Source organism: Nycticebus coucang, chromosome 19, assembly GCF_027406575.1.
Source record: "Nycticebus coucang isolate mNycCou1 chromosome 19, mNycCou1.pri, whole genome shotgun sequence".
In the NCBI taxonomy this organism is placed as follows: Eukaryota; Metazoa; Chordata; class Mammalia; order Primates; family Lorisidae; genus Nycticebus; species Nycticebus coucang.
The window spans coordinates 45,323,044-45,345,130 of record NC_069798.1 but is presented as its reverse complement, the minus strand read 5'-3'; the positions used below and the strand labels follow the sequence as shown (position 1 = coordinate 45,345,130).

Genomic DNA, 22,087 nt, shown 5'->3' with positions numbered 1-22,087 from the left:
TCTTAAATTGAATATTTGCAGAATAATTCTAAATATACTTTATAAGCATAATAAGAGCTTTTATTTACATTATTTTTTGGATTTTTCTCTTCCTAATTTTATTCTGAAACTCAGTTTTACCCCAAAACATAATTACCATATTAACTTTGTAATACACGGTTGTATGCAACTCAGCACAGCAGCTGTACACACCATCAGGCTGTCTTCATCCAGAGCTTAGGAAAAACCGGATTGGTCATACTAATCGAAAGACAAATCTTTCTCACACAATTTGCCAATGTGTAGTTTCAGTCTAAATTCTGACAGTGTGGGTGGTGCCCGTGGCTCAAAGGAGTAGGGCACCGACCCCATATGCTGGAGGTGGAGGGTTCAAACCCAGCCCCAGCCAAAAACTGCAAAAAAAAAAAATTCTGAGAGTGAGATAAATACATGGATATATAGCTATATATTTTATCTTGGTTTTCAAAAGTAGTCAAAAGTAGTTCTGCACAGCTTAGCTTTGCCTGGCTGAAGTTGAAGAGTTTGCAGTTTCATAGCCAGACCCATAATGCCAGTGATTTTCAGTTTGCCTTGAAAGAAGGCTGCCTGAGGATTCATTTTACTAGTCATTAAAGCCAGTAGGTTGGAGTTAGCCATTGTGATCCTGCAGCCTTTTTATCTGAGTTAGGAAGCACTGATCCTTTGCCTCTTCACATCTACCACCCAGGTGCCATCCTTCATCTTGAAGACAAAAATACCACCTATTTTCTTCACAAACTGTTCTGCTTCCTCCTCAAGCTTCTTCTCAATCTCCTTAAAGACAAGATTTGCTTTATTTTATTTTATTTATTTTTTTTTTCAAGGTCACACATATTTATTACTGCACCAACTTATTAGGGAATAGCACATAAATGAAGAGAAAACTCATTTTCCCAATGAAGTGTGGCAAATGTTCAACTGATGACATTTTCAGCTTGATATGGTAAGATGATGATAGTGACCGTAATACAGCATAAGTACATGCCGTCTCATGTGTAATTTCTTATAGACCCAGCTTGGTTCTTCTCCAGTGTCTCCTCTTCGAGTTGTACCTGATTTTATTACCAGTTTTCATTCGAATCCACTGGGGAATGGGACGATTTTGTTTTTGTTTCTTGGCCAAAAACCGCTTGATTCTGAAAGTCTTATGAGAGGACATGGCGACAAACGAGACTACTCACCACAATGGAGAAGAGCCACAAGATTTGCTTTAAATCCATCACCTGGAGAGCTGGTTGGAGCAACCTCAATTTGATGAGTTCTAAAAGAACTGGCAGCTGCGGGAAAACCCACAGAGTTACAGCCACAGAGGAATTCTTGATTAGTTTAGAATTTAATGTTTACATTATTATGACTACATAAATATTGCTCACTGCTGGTGAGTAGTTTACTCGGTTTTTCCTCCCCTCCAACCCCCCCAGTTTGCTTAGTTTTCCAGGAACATATTAATTTTTACCAAATACTTTGGAAGACCCTTGGGAATTGGTGCCCAGGAAACTGATGTAAGAGGTTGCTCTGGCTACTGCTACTGTAATGAGTAACACATTGTTTTTTGTCCCTGTCTCAGAAGCTTCTTTGTGAGCTTTGCAGTAAGGTAAAATCTCAGACTTTTCACACTTCCTGCCTTGCGAGTTTAACAGTCTTCTGTTTTTCCCCAACAATAAATAAATAAATAAATAAATAAATAAAAGGGGGTATGTGTGTCCACAAAAGCTATTCATTCCTGAAGAATGTAGATTAATAAGAATGGAAACATAGTTGGCCCCGAGTCTTCAAAAATGGTGATGTTATAAAGTACCAAAAAATATTGGCAAAAGTTTTCAAATAAATGAAGTGTGTGACACGTGGAAAAAAAAAAAAAACAGTCTTCTGTTTTGCTTGTGCTTTCCTTTTGGAGCTCCTATTATTAATATATTCAGATTTTCTCAATTGATCTTCTGATTTTCTAATTTTTTGCCTCCTGTTTTCCATTCATTTTTATTTTTATTTTTTTAGACAGTCTCACTTTGTTGCCCTTGGTAGAGTTCTGTGGCGGCATAGCTCACAGCAACCTCAAACTCTTTTTTTTTTTTTTTTTTAGCAACCTCAAACTCTTGGGCTCAAGTGATCCTCTTGCCTCCACCTCCCAAATAGCTGGGGCTACAGGTGCCCGCCATAACGCCTGGCTATTTTTAGAGACCTTGCTCTAGCTCAGGCTGGTCTCTCTTGAGCTCAAGCAATCCACCTGCCTTGGCCTCCCAGAGTGCTAGGATTACAGGTGTTAGCCACCCCGCCGGGCCCACATTTATTTTTTCTTTTTTTTTCAAATTTTTTGGAGATGGGGGCTCACTCTGTGGCCCAGGCTGGAGTTCAGTGGCATGATCATAGTTCACTGCAGTCTGGAGGTTCCTCAGTGTTATCTTTTCTCTTTTCTAGTGACCTTTTTATTTGATTTTTTTTTTTTTTTGCAGTTTTTGGGTGGAGGCCGGGTTTGAACCCCCCACCTCCGGTATATGGGGCCGGCGCCCTACTCCTTTGAGCCACTGGTGCTGCCCTGAACCTTTTATCTTATTTTTAATTTCAAACTCCTTTCTTGTTCTTTGATTATTTCCTTTTTATGACATTGTCTTCTTGGTGCATGAAGCAGTATTATATCATCCTGCCTGGGTTTGACACTTGGTGTGCCACTTGTTGGTGCAGTAATCTTTGGAAAGTTACTTAAACTTTCTTTGCTTTAGTTTATTCACGGAGGCTAGGAGTTGGCAGATGTTTTATGTAAAGGACCAGATCATAAATATTTTAGGCTTTATAGGCCAAGGGACACAATGCAGGATATTATGTATGTACTTACATAACAAGAGGAAAAACTTTTTTTTTTTAATTTTTTTTTTATTTTTGGCCGGAGCTAGGTTTGAACCCGCCACCTCCAGCATATGGGACCGGCGCCCTACTCCTTGAGCCACAGGCGCCGCCCAAGAGGAAAAACTTTTTTACAAGGTTTTTATTATTAAGATTCAAAATGCAGTACTAATTATTCAGGATAATTTTTTGTAATAAAGATTTGCTAATGGGAAGAATGAAATGATTTGGGGGAAGAGGGGATAACATTTGCTTACTTGGGATTTAAAGTTAGTGTTCTTATCATCAAAGTCGATTATAAATATCTGTCTATTGCTGATTTATAATGAGATTTTATGTATTTCATCTTTTGTTTTTTTTTTGAGAGACAGTCTCACTCTGTTCCCCTGGGTAGAGTGCCATGGCGTCATAAGTCACAACAACCTCAAAGTCTTGTGCTCTAGCACTCCTCTTGCTTCAGCCTCCCGCGTATCTGGGACTAGAAGTACCTACCACAATGCCTGGCCTGTGTATTTCATCTTTGAAAATATCTTCTTAACTCAGATAGGTAATGCCAATTACTGATACCAACCCATGAACATATATGGTGCTTCTCTTGGTGTTTTTGAGACAGAGTCTCAATCCATTACCCAAGTTGGAGTGCAGTGGCACAGTCATAGCTCACTGTAGCTTAGGAATTGGAGATCAGCCTTGAATTCTTGGATTCAAGTGGTTCTCCTGCTTCAGCTGCCCAAGTAGATAGGCTACAGGTGTGTACCACTATGCCCAACTAATTTATTAATTTTTTGTAGTGATGGGATCTCTCTGTTGTCCAGGCTGATCTTGAGCTCTTGGCCTCATGTGATCCTTCTACTTTGGCCTCCTAAGGTGCCGTGATTATAGGTGTGAGCCACTGTCCCCAGCCTGTATATGTGTGTGTGTGTGTATGTTTTTTTTTTTTTTTTTAAGACAGAGTTACTGTATTGCCCTTGGTAGAGTGCTGTGGCGTCACAGCTCACAGCAACCTCAAACTCTTGGGCTTAAGCAATTCTCTTGCCTCAGCCTCCCAAGTAGCTGGGATTACAGGTGCCTGCCACAATGCCCATCTATTTTTTTGTTGTAGTTGTCATAGCTGTTTGGCAGGCCCCGGCAGGGTTTCAACCTGCCAGCTCTAGTGTATGTGGCTGGCACCCTAGCCTCTGAGCTACAGGCGCTGAGATATATATAGATCTATATCTATATCTATATCTATATATCTATATCTATATATATATATCTGTCTCAAAAAAAAAAAAAGAAAAAAAATATATATTTTGAGACAGAGTTTCACTCTGTTGTCCAGGCTGGAGTGCCATAGCCTCAGCCTAGCTCATAGCAACCTCAAATTCCTGGGTCTTCTGCCTCAATCTTCTGACTATCTGGCACTATAGGTGCCTACCACAATGCCCAGGTAATTTTTTCTATTTTTAGTAGAGATGGGGCCTTGCTTTTGCTCAGGCTAATCGCCAACTCCTGAGCTCAGGTGATCCTCTGGCCTTGGCCTCTCAGAGTGCTAGGATTACAGGTGAACCACTGTGCCTGGCCCCCATACAGGCTGTTTTTGATCAACTGTTTTTAATGAATGATGAAGATGTTAAAGATATTTATTTTCTCTGACACATTTCTTTGGCTTCTGCAATTAACTTGCCATTAAAAATGCCCTTCTTTACTTGGTTAACAAACGAGCCATTTGAAAATTGACTGTTGTTGATGCTTCATTTTCATATTTTTATTTTTGGGAAGACATTCTGCTGTGATGAGATACTTCATTTTAAATTTTCTAATTTTCCTGATCATTGCTTTGAGTTGAGAGCAAGTGCTATGTGGTTAGGGCATGTCAGGGTATCCTGATGAGTGCTTAGTCTGGTAATGCTTCCTATATTGTATTCTTCTGGCATAGCTGTGGTTCTGTTACATAACAAACAAAATGCTCTTATACCTAATTTGATATAAAAGTTTACACTCCACTGTGACTTAAAAATGTGACATCAGAGTCTACTTATTTTCTTGTTTTGACATATTCATTGCTAATAGTATGGCAGTTATGCATGCTGTTTGAAATGCTCTTGAAATGCAGGGTGGTCCTTTTGGCTGCAGTTTGCTAACTGTAGGCAATAAGGAAAATAAAAGTACTACCTCATAGGTCATGGTGAGAATTAAATGAGTCAGTATGTGGAAAATGCTTAGAACAGTGCCTGGGTGCATAGTATATTTTATTTTTAAACTTTTTGTTAGAATCACCCGTTTTCTATGATTTCTTTCATTAGTTTGTTTTTTTTCTGCGTTTCATGTTGGAGGCTTTCCTCCAATATGTTTAATAATTTTTGGCTGTCCATTCTTATCTAAGAATTGATTGGAAACTTGAAAAATTTATTGGAAGCTCTTTGTGTAAGTGTGTTTTGTTGAGTGGTGGCATTACTGTAAGGTGGCAGCTACTTTTTGCAGTGGGGGTTGGTAAGTCTTAAATGTCAGTATCTTTTCTCTAGGTCTCCATTCAGTTCCATTCTCCTGCCTTGGAGGCTGAGCATCCCCTGTGCAACTGTGTGGCAAGTTGACCTTTATCTTCATTTACCTGTTTTCATTTTCCACCTCATTACCATCCCCAACTTTGGCAGAAGAGTCCTGGGTCTTTCCAGACGGTTCCTGTGGAGAGCACAGGTATTGGTCTCCTCCTGGGGAGAGAGACTCATAGACCAGCCCTGCACCCTGCCCGTCTTCCCTGTACCCGTCTCTAGCTCTGTTTAGCCCTCCCAGAGTTCTGTGGGCGTGAAGTACCTTCTCATTAGTGTCCCCTTTGGCAGGCGCTTATATTGGAGCTTCCTTAGCTCTGCTGGTCTAGTTCCACTCCTCTGTCAACTTTCCATCTTCCACACTTCCCTAATCTTACCTATGTATGTTTATATCTTTTTATTTTCATTGCTGTCATTTTAGAAGTGGAATACCCAGCTGTACTTAATATAGCACTTGGAACATAGTTGCCTTTCAGAGAATGTTCTGTTACTTGATGGGCTCCTGGCACCTGTGGCATTTAATATGTTCCTTGGCTGGTGACCACTGGCCATTATTTTTCTTGTCTCCTGTTTCAACTAGGAACTACTTTCTTCTTAAAGTCTCTTAAATACAAATATATATGTATACACACACACACACAAACATGTTTTTTATTATATTTTTCCTTTTTAGGAGGCAGGTGGCTCTGGAATACAGCTTACAATTTGTCATGTAACTTGTTTCTCTACCACTAGCTTATTGATTTCACATACTTAAAACATTTCGTGATTTTATGTTCTTTTCAGTTAAGCTGTGTTTTATGGCCCAGACTGTGGTCTATCCTGGGGAACATTCCATGTGCCCTTGAGAAGAATGTGAATTCTTCAATGAAGAATTGAAGTTGTTCAATGAAGGGCGCTGTAGAGTCATTTATATCCAGTTGATTGTTGGTGCTGTTGATTTCAACTGTGTCTTTCCTTTTTTTCTGCCTGACTGTGGATCTGACCATTTCTGTGGAAGGGTAGAGATTAAAGTCTCCAACTATATCGTAGATGCTCCTGGCAGCTCTAGCAGTTTTTCCTTGGGTATTTTTGACTGTGTTGTTTAGGTGCAGGCAACAATAAGGATTGTTATGTGTTCTTTGAGAACTGACCTTGTTATCATTATATAATTCTCCTCTTTATTCCTGATAATTTTTCTTGCTCTAAAGTCTGCTCTGTCTAAATTTAATATGACTGCCTGCATTTTCTTTTGATTGGTGTTGTTAACATGGTATACCTTTTTTTTTTAAGAGACAGAGTCTCACTTTGTCACCCTCAGTAGAGTGTTGTGACATCACAGCTCATAGCAACCTCTAGCTCTTGGGCTTAGGCGATTCTCTTGCCTCAGCCTCCTGAGTCGCTGGGACTATAGGCGCCTGCCACGCCTGGCTATTTTTTTTGTTGCAGTTTGGCTGGGGCCAGGTTCAAACCCAACACCCTTGGTATATGGGGCCGGTGTCCTACTCACTGAGCCACAGGCACCGCCCAACCTAACAGAGCCTCAAGCTGTCACCCTGGGTAGTGTTGTGGCATCACAGCTCACAGCAACCTCCAATTCTTGGGCTTAAGTGATTCTCCTGCCTCCGCCTCCCAAGGAGCTGGGACTACAGGTGCCCACCACAACGCAGGGCTAGTTTTTGGTTGCAGCTGTCATTGTTTGGCGGGCCCGGGCTGAATTCGACCCTGCCAGCTCAGGTGTTGCCTTAGCTGCTTGAGCCACAGGTGCCAAGCCTAGTATACCTTTCTTTATCTCTTTACTTGGTACATGTGGCTGGTGCCTTAACCACTGAGCTATGAGAACCAAGCCTCCGTAAAACATTTTGACTTGGATTAATGGTTCACATCTCCGCATTTATATTAAAAATTTACATACAAATGGAAAACTGACAGTACCTTATTTCAGTCTCTCTTTTTTTATTATTACCTTGTTATAGTTCATGTTTTTTATTTTATTTATTTATTTATTTTTTGAGAAAGAGTCTCAGGCTTTTGCCTTGGGTAGAGTACCGTAGCATCATAGCTCACAGCAATCTCCAACTCTTGGGCTTAAGCTATCCTCTTGCCTCAATTTTTTTATTTTTATTTTTATTATTTTTGAAGACAGAGTCTCACTGTGTTGCCCTCAGTAGAGCTGTGGTGTCACAGCTCACAGCAGCCTCAAACTCTTGGGCTTAAGCTATCCTCTTGCCTCAATTTTTTTATTTTTATTTTTATTTTTTTTGAAGACAGAGTCTCACTGTGTTGCCCTCAGTAGAGCTGTGGTGTCACAGCTCACAACAACCTCAAACTCTTGGGCTCAAGCGATTCACTTGCCTCAGCCTGCCAAGTAGCTGGGACTATAATTGCCCACCACAATGCCTGGCTATTTTTTCATTGTTGTCATTGATGCTTAGCAGGCCCTAGCCTCGAACCCATCAGCCCTGGTGCATGTGGCCGGCACCTTAACTACTGAGCTATGGGTGCTGAGCTGGATTTTCTATTTTTAGTAAAGACAGGGCCTCGCTTTTTGCTCAGGCTGGTCTTGAACTGGTGAGCTCAAACTATCCACCTGCCTTGGCCTCCCAGAGTGCTAGGATTACAGGCATGAGCCACCACGCCCAGTGGATTTCTGTCTCTTATTTTTCCACTCTGAATCATATATTCAGGTATCTTTTTGTTTTTGTTTTGTTTTTTTTTTTATTGAGACAGAATCTCACTCTGTTGCTCTAGGCTAGAGTACTGTGGTGTCATAGCTCATAGCAACCTCAAACTCCTGGGCTCTAGAGATCCTTTTCCCTCAGCCTCCCAAGTAACTGGGACTATAGACACCCACCACAATGTCCAGCTATATATTTTTTTATTTTTAGTAGAGACAAGGTCTTGCTCTAGCTCAGGCTGGTCTCAAACTCCTGAGCTTAAGCAATCTAACTGCCTCAGCCTCCCAGAGTACTGGGATTATAGGTATGAGCCACTGTGCCCAGCCCATAGTGGATGCTTAAGCACATTCTCCATCTATGCTGTGTGCTAGCTGCATATCTTTTGGCATAATTGTTACACATTTAGCATGGATAGCACACCAGTTAGTGTCTTCAGAAAGGCCAACCAGATAGGCCTCACATGCCTCCTGCAAAGCACTAGTAGCTGTGCTCAGGAAGTGCAGATCTGTTTTCAAGTCCTGAGCAACTTGTTATATTGGATGCTGGACAAGAAGTTTGGTAATCAGAAGTTCAGTGTGTGGATGCTACTTGACACAAAAGAACACCTACTCAGTCCATTTGCACTGAACTGAGGGACCTGGGGAAGCCAGCCCAGCAAGAGAGATAAGGGTACAGCCCCCTCCAAATGATCTCCACTGACTTTTATTGAAAGCTCAGGCATGAGAAAATACAGGATAGCAGAAAGCTTCAAAGAGAGAGTCAAGGTTAAAGAGCAAGGAGTTTATCTTTAACTGCATGATTGAGCTCCCCAACACATCCTGTTTACTGCGCTTCTGTCTTAACTAAACCTTACCATTGCTAATTTATGACAGGGTTGGGGCAGTATGCTCTGTCTAGTGAGTATTATTTTCAGTACTTGTGGCCCACAGTAATGCTTGGCTTTTTACCAGATTACTTTGTCCCTAGTGTTTAGTATTTTTAACCCTATATTCTATCATACACAGTATACTTCTGGTAACCTCTAATTTCACAGAGTGCACCGTGCCAGGACTGCAGAGATGAGGTTTCTTTACTTCTCTTTGTTTGTGAGACAGTCTCACTTTTACGCCCTGGGTAGAGTGTCATGGCATCATAGCTCACAGTAACCTCAAACTATTGGGCTCAGGCCATCCACTGCCCTCACCCTTCTGAGTATCTAGGACTACAGGTGCCTGCCGCAGTGCGTGGATTTTTTTTTATTTTTTGGTAGAGGTGGGGTCTCACTCTCACTCAGGCTGGTCTGAACTCCTGAGCTGCAGCAGTCCACTGCCTTGGCCTCCCAGAGTGTGAGCCATCGTGTCCTGCCCTTTTTTGTTATCTTTTGAGAGTTTTATAATCTTATGTTTCACATTTACATCTGTGGTCCATTTTGAGTTAGTATTTGAATAAGGAATAGTATTTATTTAGGTCGAGGTGCCCTGTTTTGGGGCCTATTTTTTGTCTGTCTGTCTGGTTGTTCTAGCACCATCTATTGAAAAGGTTGTTCTCTTTCTATTGAATTGCTTTTGCACTGTTGACAAAACTCAGTTGTCTCTCTCTCTCTTTCTCTCTATGTATATATACATACACACACACACACATATATATATATATATGTTTTGAGACAGAGTCTCACTGTGTTCCTCTTCGGCATCACTGCTCACAGCAACCTCAAACTCTTGGGCTTAAGTGATTCTCTTGCCTAAGCCTCCCAAGTAGCTGGGACTACAGGCACCTGCCACAGTGCCTGGCTATGTTTTTTGTTGTAGTTGCCATTGTTGTTTGGCAGGCCCAGGCTGGGTTTGAACCCACCAGCCCCAGTCTATGTGCCTGGTGCACTAGCTGCTGAGCTATAGGTACCCAGCCACAGTTGGCTATATTTTTGTAAGTCCATTTTTGGATTTTCTATTTTGTTTTATTTATTTATTTTTTTTGTAGAGACAGAGTCTCACTTTTTGCCCTTGGTAGAGTGCTGTGGCATCACGCAGCTCACAGCAACCTCCAACTTCTGGGCTTAGGTGATTCTCTTGCCTCAGCCTCCCGAGTATCTGGTACTACAGGCGCCCATCACAATGCCCTGCTATTTTTTTGTTGCAGTTTGGCCTACCCGCTGAGCCACAGGCGCTGCCCTCTGTTTTGTTTTATTGATCTGTGTCTGCTACTACTGTGGATCTGAATTAATTCTTCTATTCTGACTAAGCCCTACTGTTGCTTGTTAGTAACCTCAGACGATAATGGAAATTTGAAATTTAGATTTTAAAAGCTAGCCTAAATTTTAGAAGCTAGCTATTGTGATGTTAAACTGCATAGTTATGTGCCTCAGTAAAGAATACTTCACATTTTTGTTACCATTACTTTAGTTATGATGTATTCTGTTTTCTATGTATGTTAAAATCTAGAGCCAGGCACAGTTGCAGGTACTTAGTAGTCCCAGCTACTCAGGAGGCTGAGGATGGAGGATTGCTGGAGGCCAGGAAGTTTGAGATTGTAAAGTGCCTGTAAGTTGCCACTGCACTATAGCCTGGGCAACTTAGTGAGATCATATCTCTTAAAAAAAAAATAAGTATGGGGTGGCACCTGTGGCTCAAGGAGTAGAGCACCAGCCCCTATATACCAGAGGTATATACCAGAGGTAGCAGGTTCAAACCCGGCCCCAGCCAAAACTTGCAACAACAACAACAACAACAAAAATTAAGTCTGCATAGGAAATGAAATAGTGAAGGAAGTTAAATATATTTTGTCTTCTAATCAAAGTAATATGTGGACACGGTTTAAAAAATAAAGTGATTTGATAGGCTTAATATAAAAACTGTGTTGCCATCTTCTCTACTCCAGAGTTCTTTTTCTTAGTGGTGGCCACTTTCAAATCTATTAGCTGTTGTTTCTCACTGTTTATCTCTTTATTTATAACTAATAAGCTTTTACTATTTTTTAAAATCTAGTAATTTTAGATATTTTCTATTGATTCTCTACTATTATGGAAGATGAAGATTTAGCACTCTTAGGCCACCACTTTTTTTCTAGACTATTCTATTAGTATTTACATCATAATGACAATATAAATACTGATAACTATTGAATTGAGTCATATGATTAATATTTATTAAGTAATTTTTGTTTAGTACATAGTCTTTTTTAAATTTTTTTTTTGCATGAAGCAAAAACCATTATGGCATAGTACATAGTCTTTAAAAAATTACTCTGTTTTCTGTGTAATTATTATTCATCACTTCCAAATTCTCCTGTAATTTTGTAACACTCCACAGAATAAGGTCAAACACATCAAGTGACCCATCAGTTCTATTTTTTCTCCTCCTGGAGATCCTAGAGCTGTTTTGACTCTTGTCCCAGCCTGTGGCATGATCTTGCCCTGTGACTTCTCTTCACTACTGCCTTGTGTTGAATCTTTTTTTTTTTTTTTTTTAATTGTTGGAGATTCATTGAGGGTACAAGAAACCAGGTCACACTGATTGCATTTGTTAGGTAAAGTCCCTCTTACAATTGTGTCTTGCCCCCAAAAGGTGTGGCACACACCAAGGCCCCACCCCCTCCCTCCTTCCCTCTCTCTGCTCTTCCTTTCCCCACCCTTCCCTCCTTTCTCTCTCTGCTCTCCCCTTCCCCTGCCCCCACCGTGTCCTTAATTGTCATTAATTGTCCTCATATCAAATTGAGTACATAGGATTCATGCTTCTCCATTCCTGTGATGCTTTACTAAGAATAATGTGTTCCACTTCCATCCAGGTTAATACAAAGTCTGTAAAGTCTCCATTTTTTTAAATGGCTGAATAGTATTCTGTAGTGTACATGTACCACAGCTTGTTAATCCATTCCTGGGTTGGTGGGCATTTATGCTGTTTCCACAGTTTGGCGATTGTAAATTGAGCTACAGTAAACAGTCTAGTGCAAGTGCCCTTATGATAAAAGGATTTTTTTCCTTCTGGGTAGATGCCCAGTAATGGGATTACAGGATCAAATGGGAGGTCTAGCGTGAGTTCTTTGAGGTTTCTCCATACTTCCTTTCAAAAAGGTTGTACTAGTTTGCAGTCCCACCAGCAGTGTAAAAGTGTTCCTTCTCTCCACATACACGCCAGCATCTGCAGTTGTGAGATTTTGTGAAGTGGGCCATTCTCGCTGGGGTTAGATGGTATCTCAGGGTGGTTTTGATTTGCATTTCTCTAATAAATAGGGATGATGAGCATTTTTCATGTGTTTGTTAGCCATTCGTCTGTCTTTTTTAGAGAAGGTTCTATTCATGTCTCTTGCCCATTGATATATGGAGTTGTTGGCTTTTTTCATGTGGATTAATTTGAGTTCTCTATATATCCTAGTTATCAAGCTTTTGTCTGATTGAAAATATGCAAATATCCTTTCTCATTGTGTAGGTTGTCTCTTTGCTTTGATTGTTGTGTCCTTAGCTGTACAGAAGCTTTTCAGTTGAAGTCCCATTTGTTTATTTTTGTTGTTGCAATTGCCATGGCAGTCTTCTTCATGAAGTCTTTCCCCAGGCTGATATCTTCCAGTGTTTTTCCTATGCTTTCTTTCAGGATTTTCATCGTTTCATGCCTTAAATTTAAGTCCTTTGTCCATCTGGAATCAATTTTTGTGAGTGGAGAAAGGTGTGGGTCCAGTTTCAGTCTTTTACATACGGATATCCAGTTCTCCCAGCACCATTTATTGAATAGGGAGTCTTTCCTCCAAGGTATGTTCTTGTTTGGTTTATTGAAGATTAGGTGGTTGTAACATGTTGAATAGGGAGTCTTTCCTCCAAGGTATGTTCTTGTTTGGTTTATTGAAGATTAGGTGGTTGTAACATGTTAGTTTCATTTCCTGGTTTTCTATTCAATTCCAAATATCTATGTCTCTATTTTTGTGCCAGTACCATGCTGTCTTGACCACTATGGCTTTGTGTACAGCCTAAAATCTGTTACAGTGATGCCCCCAGTTTTATTTTTATTACTAAGAACTGTCTTAGCTATACGGGTTTTTTTCTGGTTCCATACAAAATGCAGAATTATTTTTTCCAAATCTTGAAAGTACGATGTTGATATTTTAATAGGAATGGCATTGAATTGGTCAATTGCTTTGGGAAGTATAGACATTTTAACAGTGTTGATTCTTCCCATCGATGAGCATGGTATGTTCTTTCATTTGTTAAAGTCCTCTGCTATTTCCTTTCTTAGAATTCATAGTTTTCCTAGAGGTCCTTTACCTCCTTTGTTAGGTATATTTCTAGGCATTTCATTTTCTTTGAAGCTGTGGTGATGGGAGTTATGTCCTTAATTAGCCTCTCATCTTGACTGTTATTGGCGTATACAAAAGCAACTGACTTGTGGACATTGATTTTATATCCCGAGACATTACTGTATTTTTTGATGACTTCCAGGAGTCTTGTAGTTGAGTCTTTGGGATTCTCTAAGTATAAGACCATGTCGTCAGCAAAGAGGGAGAGTTTGACCTCCTCTGCTCCCATTTGGATTGCCTTTATTTCCTTGTCTTGACTAATTGTGTTGGCTAGAACTTCCAGCACTATGTTAAATAGTAATGGTGACAGAGGACAACCTTGTCTGGTTCCAGTTCTAAAAGGAAAAGCTTTCAGTTTTACTCCATTCAGTAAAATATTAGCTGTGAGTTTGTCATAGATAGCTTCAATCAGTTTCAGAAATGTGCCACCTATGCCTATACTCTTCAGTGTTCTAATTAGAAAAGGATGCTGGATTTTATCAAATGCTTTTTCTCCATCTATTGAGAGGATCATATGGTCTTTGTTTTTGCTTATGTTAATCTGGTGGATAACGTTTATGGACTTGTGTATGTTAAACCAGCCTTGCATCCCTGGGATGAAACCTACTTGAGCACGATGGATGACTTTTTTGATGATAAGCTGTAATCTATTGGCTAGGATTTTGTTGAGAATTTTTGCATCTATATTCATTAGTGAAATTGGTTGGAGAAGATTTCTTAACTTTCTTAACAATTTCACTAAATCTGTTAGGGAAGATTCCTTCCTCTTCAATTTTTTGCAATAATTTCTGCAGTACAGGAATAAGCTCTTCCTTGAAGGTTTGATAGAATTCTGGGTGTGAAGCCATCTGGACCAGGGCATTTTTTGGTTGGAAGCTTTTTTATTGTTTCTTTAATGTCAGTGTTTGAAATTGGTCTGTTCATGAGTTCTGTTTCTTCCTGGCTAAGTCTAGGGAGAAGGTGTGATTCCAAATATTGATCCATTTCCTTCACATTGTCAAATTTCCAGTCATAGAGTTTCTGGAAATATTCCGAGATGATCTCTTGTATCTCTGTGGCATCAGTTGCTATTTCCCCCTTTTCATTTTTTTCTTTCTTTTTTTTATTTTTTATTTTATTGAGACAGAGCCTCAAGCTATCACTCTGGGTAGAGTGCTGTGGCATCATAGCTCACAGCAACCTCCAACTCCTGGGCTTAAGCGATTCTTTTGCCTCAGCCTCCCAGGTAGCTGGGACTACAGGCGCCTGCCACAATGCCCAGCTATTTTTTTTTTGGTTGCAGCCATCTTTGTTGCTTGGTGAGCCCCGGGCTGGATTCGAACTCGTCAGCTCAGGTGTATGTGGCTTGCGCCTTAGCCACTTGAGCCACAGGCATGGAGTCTCCCCTTTTTCATTTCTGATTGAGGTTACTAGAGATTTTACTTTTCTGTTTCTAGTTAGTCTGGCCAAAGGTTTATCTATTTTATTTATTTTTTTCAAAAAACCAACACTTTGTTTCATTAATTTTCTGAATTATTCTTTTGTTTTCAATTTCATTGATCTCTGATTTAATTTTGGATATTTCTTTTCTTCTACTGGGTGTTCTTCTTTTTCCAGTTCCAAAGATGGCTTGTGAGTTTGTTGATGTGTTCTCTTTCTATTTTTCAGATGTAGGCATCTAAAGTGATAAAATTTCCTCTCAAAACTGCTTTTACAGTATCCACAGGTTTTGGTAGCTTGTGTCGTCATTGTTGTTATGCTCAAGGAAGTTAATGATTTCCTCTTTTATTTCTTCCTGCACCCAAGTGTCTTTTAACAGAAGGTTGTTTAATTTCCATGCCTTTGTGTGGGGTTGAATGTTTTTGTTAGAGTTGAGTTCCACCTTTACTGCCTTGTGGTCTTGAGAAGGTACATGGTAAAGTTTCAATTCTTTTGATTCTGTTGAAGTTTGTTTTGTGGCCTAGGATGTGATCAATTTTGGAGAATATTCCATGGGACAATGAGAAGAATTTATATTCTTTATCTTTAGGATGGAGTGTTCTATATGTGTCTATCAAGCGCAGTTGTTCTAGGGTCTCATTTAAGTCCCTTATATCTTTAATTTCTGTTTAGAGCATCTGTCCAGCTCTGTAAAAGGAGTGTTAAAGTCCCCTGTTATTATGGTATTACAGAATATCATATTGCTCAGACTGAGTAAGGTCTGTTTCAAGAATCTGGGAGCATTTAAATTGGGTGCATAAATATTTAGCATTGAATCGTCTTCTTGTTGTATTTTTTCCTTGACCAATATAAAGTGACTATCTTTGTCTTTTTTGACTTTAGTTGCTTTAAATCCACATGTATCTGAAAATAAGATTGCAATTCTCTTTCTTCTGAATTCCATTTGCCTGAAAAACCTTAAACTCATAGTTTTAATTTGTCTTTTGAAGGCAGGCGTGTTTCATGCAGACAGCAAATGTATGGCTTGTGTTTTTTAATCCAGTCAGCCAATCTATACCTCTTCAGTGGGCAATTCAAGCCATTAACATTTATTGAGATAATTGATAAGTGTGGTAGTGTTTATTCATCTTACTTTGTGAGAGTCCATTGCTTAGTTTTATCTTTTGCATTAGTGTGGAAGTTAGGTTCTGTCCTTTAATATCTGAGTTCTTACTTTGCTGCTGATCCATTGTGATGGTTAGTGTGTAGAACAGGTTGAAGTATTTCCTGTAGAGCTGGTCTTGTGGTGGTGTATTTCTTCAATGTTTGCATATCAGTAAATGATTTGATTTCTCTGTCAATTTTAAAGCTTAACTTAGCAGGATATAGAATTCTGGGCTGGAAATTGTTCTGTTTAAGTAGATTAAAGGTAGATGACCATTGTCTTCTTGCTTGGAAAGTTTCATTAGAGAAGTCTGCAGTCACCCTGATGGATTTGTCCCTGTAGGTCAACTGGCGCTTACTCCTGGCAGCTTGCAGAATCTTTTCTTTTGTCTTGACTTTGGACAGGTTCATCACAATGTGTCTTATAGAAGCTCCATTAGAGTTGAGGCGATCTGGGGTCTGATATCCCTCTGAAAGGAGTGTGTTAGAATCTTTTGTTATATTTGGAAATTTTGATGGATAATATTCTGCAGTATAGCTTCCATGCCCCTTCTTCTGGGGCATTCTTCTTTCCCTTCCGGAATTCCTATAACTTGTATGTTGGAACGCTTCATAAAGTCCCATAATTCTGTCAGTGAACGTTCTGCTTTCTCTCTCTTCTTTTCTGCCTCTAACTATCTGAGTTATCTCAAGAGCTTTGTCCTCTACCTCTGAGAATCTTTCTTCTGCATGGTCTAACCTGTTGCTGATACTTTCTATTGCATCTTTAAGTTCCCTAATGGACTGCTTCAGTTCCTTCAGCTCTGCTATATCCTTTCTATATTCTTCATATTATTCATCTCTTTTTTGATTCTGTTTTTGGACTTCCTTTTGGTTATTTTCCACTTTATCAGCAGTTTCTTTCATTGTTTCCATCATTTCCTTCATTGTTTTCATCATCTGTATTCTAAATTCCCTTTCTGTCATTTCTAACATTTCTTTATAGGTGGAGTCATCTGCAGTAGCTACCTCATGGTCCCTTGGTCGGGGGTTGTGGTGGTTGCTCTGGACTGGTTTTTCATGTTGCCAGGATTTTTCTGCTGATTCTTCCTCATGAGCGATTTCTTTTATCTGTTTCCTTGCCCTGATTTTCCTTTCACTTCTTCTTGCTCTTTTAAGTTGCTGTGCCTCTTGACTAGGGTTTTGATGAGTCCGTTTGGTATAGGACCAGAAGGATGAGAAGGTTGAAGAGCAGGAAGGGAAAAAAGAGAAAAGAGAAAAAAGAGAAAGGAGAGTGGGTGGGTAAAAGGCAATACTGATAAAAAGAAGAGAGGTACTGAAAGAGGGAGACATGGCAATATAGGTGTACAATAGGGTACTTTGACCCAGCCTTAAAAGTCCCCAACCTCTGGGGGTGCTGGGTTGGGTGATTCCCTTAAGGTCAGCAGCTCTGTGCTAGCCTGTTCGGACACAGTACCCCACCTTCACCAAGTATAGAGGAAAGACAAAAATGCTGTAAATCAAACCAAAACAAGCAAACAGAAAACTTTACGGGATAAAATTGGGGGAAAACCAAATAATAGGGGTAGAGCACTAGCAAAAATGAAGTTCTAATTGTTGAAAAAGGCAACAATGGGAAATTATATGTAAGCTAGAAAAAAGAAGAAATAAAAGAAAGAAAAAAAAAGAAAAATCTATAGGGAAAATGTTGAAATTAAAAAACAAAACAACAACAAGAAAACAACCCCCCCCCCAAAACGACAACAACAAAAAAAAACAAAAGCAAAACCAAAAATAAAGCAGTATATATATCTTGCTGAATATTGTGTGGGCAATAGGTGATCTTCTGGGATATGACATGTTAATCACAAGGCTGATAAGCCTGTACAAGATGGAGGCTGGAGGCCTCTGCTGATTTCTCAAACCCTGCAGGGTAGGGATCCTAAATCTCTCCTCAGCCCTCTTAAAAGCCACTTTAAACTGCTAAACTTGGCTAAGCAGAACCTTTCCCAGGAACGCGCTTGTCGCTTGTCTCTCCTGAAGTGGGTATCCACTTACCCAGTGTGCCAAAACAGGTCTCACTCCAAGCCCCTGAGGGCTAAGGCTGTAAGGCGGCTCAGTCCCCGCCTTTAGGCTGCTCAGTCACTAGATTACTAGCTCCTGCCCATCCTTGCTCTGTGACCCTGAGAGCTGACCTTGCCAGGGTACTTCTCCCTCAATGCCTCCGGGCATGGCCCACAGCCGAACACTATTAGCTCTGTCTGGCTCAGTGGCTCAATCTGGGGCCCTAGACAATACTTAAAGTCCTCCGCACTCTTGCCCAAGTTCTACTAAGGTATTTCAACTGAGTGCCAAGTCCAAAAAAACCAAAACAGCTAATAGGTAAGGTCTTTCCAGTTTGCAATCTCACTGCTGCTGTACTTACAGCTGCTGGCAGGATTAGACCCACTGAACATACTTAACCACTTGCCAGTTTTCCACTGGTTTTGTCCTTCTCATGGGGTCCAGAAGTCTCTCCCTGACTCCCTGTGTCCTCAAAGGGATGTTTATGGGCAGATCCCACCAGTCAGAGATGCCTGGAGTATTGTCTCTCCAGACTCACTGTGCCCAGTTGCAAGGAAGTTATTACTCGGCTGCCATCTTTGGGAGTTCTTTGTGTTGAATCTTGTTCCTGAATTCCATGTCATCCTTTTTCTTGGCATATTCCCTCATGTGGAATCCCTCATCATCCCCTTACCTCCAGAAAATGAGTGCTTGGAGGTTTTTTTTTTTAAGACAGTCTCACTCAGTTGCCCTGGGTAGAGCAAGCCTAGCTCACAACAATCTGATTCCTGGGCTCAAGTGATCCTCTTGTCTCAGCCTCTTCTGTAGCTAGGACTACAGGCGCCCACCACAACACCTGGCTACTTTTTCTATTTTTAGTAGAGAGGGCTTAACTCTTAGCTTAGGCTGGTTCTGAACCCCTGAGGTCAGGAAGTCCAGCTGCCTTGACTTCCCAGAATGTTGGGATTATAGGTATAAGCCACTGCACTAAGCCTGGCACATTTTTTAATCTTGGCAAGTCAGAAAATGTCTTTATTATACCTTTATACTTAATTGGTAGTTTGGCTAGCTGTAGAACTCTAGTTAAATTAGTTACTCATAAGATTTAATTTAATTTAATTTTTTTTTTTTTGAGACAAAGTCTTACTATTTCCCCCTCAGTAGAGTGCCGTGGCGTCACAGCTCCCAACAACCTCAAACTCTTGGGCTTAAGCTATTCTCTTGTCTCAGCCTCCCAAGTAGCTGGGGCTGCAGGCGCCCACCAAAATACTGAGTATTTTTTTGTTGTAGTTGTTGTTGTTTAGCAGGGCTGGGCTGGGTTCCAACCCGCCAGCCCCACTGTGTGTGGCTGGTGCCCTAACCATTGAGCTTCAGGTGCCAAGCTTACTCTTAAGATTTTAAAAGCATCAGTTCCCTGTCAACTAGCTTCCAGTGTTGCTGCTAAGAGGTTGAGAAACCCCTTCTTTTCTCCTTTTTTAAAAATACTATCTTAGACTCAGCACCTGTAGCTCAGCAGCTAGTGTGCCAGCCACAAATACCGGAGCTGGCAGGTTCAAATCCAGCCTGGGCCTGCCAAACAACGAAGACAACCTCAACCAAAGCTCAAACCTGGGCCCCTGTAGTCCCAGCTACTTGGGAGGCTGAGACAAGAGAATCGCTTAAGCCCTTCAAGAGTTGGAGGTTTCTGTGAGCTATTACACCACAGTACTCTACCCATGGGCCATAGCTTGAAACTGTATCTCAAGAAAAAAAAAGCTATCTCAGCAGAATTACCATTCTTTTCTTTTTGAGACAGAATCTCACTTTGTCATCCTTGGTAGAGTGCTATGGCGTTATAGCTAACAGCAACCTCAAACTCTTGGGCTGAATTTATTCTCTTGCCTCAGCCTCTTTCTTTCTCTGGCTCCAGACTGGTCTTCAGCTCCTGAGCTCAAGCAATCCACCCACCTTGGCCTCCCAGAGTGCTAGGATTGTATGCGTGAGCAACCACACCCAGCCCATTCTTTTCTTTTTAAAAATTAACATATAAAACAGGAATCAAGATAATATAACAAAATATATACTGTTCGTTTGAACAATTTAGGCATTTGACCATTTGTACTTCATCTTGCTTTCCTTCTATTCTTCCTCTTTTCTGTTTAAAACCTATCTGTCCTTTCTGATGTCATTAGAATTAATTATTTATTTTGTTGTATTTTTATTTGTTGACTTATTCAGGTTGTCTTGGGTTTAGGGGAGTCTTTTTAAATTTTTTTTTTTTTTTTGAGACAGGCTCTTGCTCTGTTGCCCAGGCTGGTGTGCAGTGATGTGATCATATTCACTGCAACCTCAAACTTCTGGGCTTTAGTGATCTTTCTACCTCACCCTTCCAGGATGCTGAGAGTACATGCAGGTGCCACCACTCCGATTTTTTTTTTCTTGTGGAGATGGGGCTTTTGAATTCCTGGCCTCAAGCAGTCCTCCTGCCTTAGCCTCCCCAAATGCTGGGTGGGATTATAGGCATGAGCCACCATGCCTACCCACCCACCTTTGTTTTAATACTTATCCTAGATATGATAAAACCATAATATCATTTGCATGTTTTAAAATTTTACACATGGGCCGGTGTGGTGGCTCAAGTCTATAATCCTACCACTCTGGGAGGCCGAGGTGGATGGATTGCCTGAGCTCATGGGTTCAAGGCCAGCCTGAGCAAGCACAAGACCACATCTTTAAAAATAGCTGGGCCTTGTGACCTGCACCTGAAGCCGCGTGCCCTTGGGAGCTGAGGCAGGAGAATCACTTGAGCCCAAGAGTTTGAGGTTGCTGTGAACTATGATGTCACAGCACTGTACTAAAGTCGACAAAGCAAGAAAGACTCTGTCTCAAAAAAAAAAATTTTTTTTTACACATATAATCATACCATGGGTATTCTCTATTTTAAAAGATTTTGTATTTTTGAGATGTATTGATTTTGGTACTTGTGCCTCTGGTTCATTCACTTTTTCACTAGTGTACTGTATCCCATTGTAAGACTATAGTTTGTATCTCATTGTAAGACTCTACTAAAAAATTTAATTCTAAATATCTTCAAACATATAAAGTAGCTTTGGAATGGAGTATTAGAAACGAGTTTATTTATTTCAGAATATTTCTTTTTTTTTTTCTTTCTTTAAACACCCTCTAAAGGAAATAGAATATTTCTTTATATTGGACTTAACAATTTCCATTTTCAGGGGTGGCACCTGTGGCTCAGTGAGTAGGGCGCCGGCCCCATATGCTGAGGGTGGCGGGTTCAAACCCAGCCCCGGCCAAACTGCAACAAAAAAATAGCCGGGCGTTGTGGCGGGCGCCTGTAGTCCCAGCTACTCGGGAGGCTGAGGCGAGAGAATCGCGTAAGCCCAAGAGTTAGAGGTTGCTGTGAGCTGTGTGACGCCACGGCACTGTACCCGAGGGCGGTACAGTGAGACTCTGTCTCTACAAACAATTTCCATTTTCAGAAATTAAACCTTATGATTAGTTCACTTCATATGGAAGCATAATTGAAGTCAGCTATTACTGGGGTCCCTGTCCCCACGACTAGGGAGGATGAACGTTGTGGATGGATGACCTTGGTTTCAGGGGCAGGTGATCAGGAGCCAGATGTATTTCTTAGTCCTATTAGTCCAGAAGACCTGTCTGACTATGTGCACTGGGGAAGCCCCATGCCCTCAGATAAGTAGCTCTGTTCCAAAGAGAACATGGAAGACATTCTGACCTTTTGTGGAATTGTGGAATGAGGAGGGACATAAGACAGTCAGTCACTTACTGATAGACATTCTCGTCTGACCTGAGCTGTCTTTGGCCACTGAGTCTACATAGTTCCTTCATTGTGATGGTAATTTTATTTTATTAAAAAAATTTTTGCTTTCAATTTCAGCTGGCTTTCACTCTTCTTAGTTTGAAGTTTTGTTTTCTTATTTTCTTCTTCTTATTTTTCTTTCTATTCTTCCTTTAGCAGGATTCTCTTGCCCTTTGCCTCCTAAGTAGCTGGGATTACAGGCGCCCACCACAATGCCCAACTTTTTTTTTTTTTTTTTTGCATTGGTAGAGATGGGGTTTCCTTCTGGCTTACTCCTGCTCATACTGGTCTCGAACCTCCGAGCTTAGGAAATCCACCTACCTTGGCCTCCCACAGCACTGGGACTACAGGTGTGAGCCACCACCCCTGGCCGTGATGGTAAT

At 40.7% G+C, this 22,087-nt stretch overlaps 2 protein-coding genes and 1 pseudogene across 3 annotated transcripts in view; 1 reads left to right on the top strand and 2 right to left on the bottom strand.

Annotated features, from left to right (window-relative positions):
* The window catches only part of DYM (dymeclin), a 449,579-nt gene that overhangs the window by 11,237 nt on the left and 416,255 nt on the right, over window positions 1–22,087 (top strand). The window lies entirely within an intron of this gene.
* LOC128571707 (sterol carrier protein 2-like) lies at window positions 463–18,553 on the bottom strand (annotated as a pseudogene).
* LOC128572048 (60S ribosomal protein L39) lies at window positions 838–1,193 on the bottom strand. The gene has a single exon (XM_053571947.1). It carries the CDS (start codon window positions 1,175–1,177, stop codon window positions 1,022–1,024), a length of 156 nt encoding a protein of 51 aa, XP_053427922.1. The 5' UTR covers window positions 1,178–1,193; the 3' UTR covers window positions 838–1,021.

Excerpts from the sequence above, each read along its gene's own strand:
- LOC128572048 (XM_053571947.1), bottom strand. The coding sequence starts at position 1,177 with ATGTCCTCTCATAAGACTTTCAGAATCAAGCGGTTTTTGGCCAAGAAA.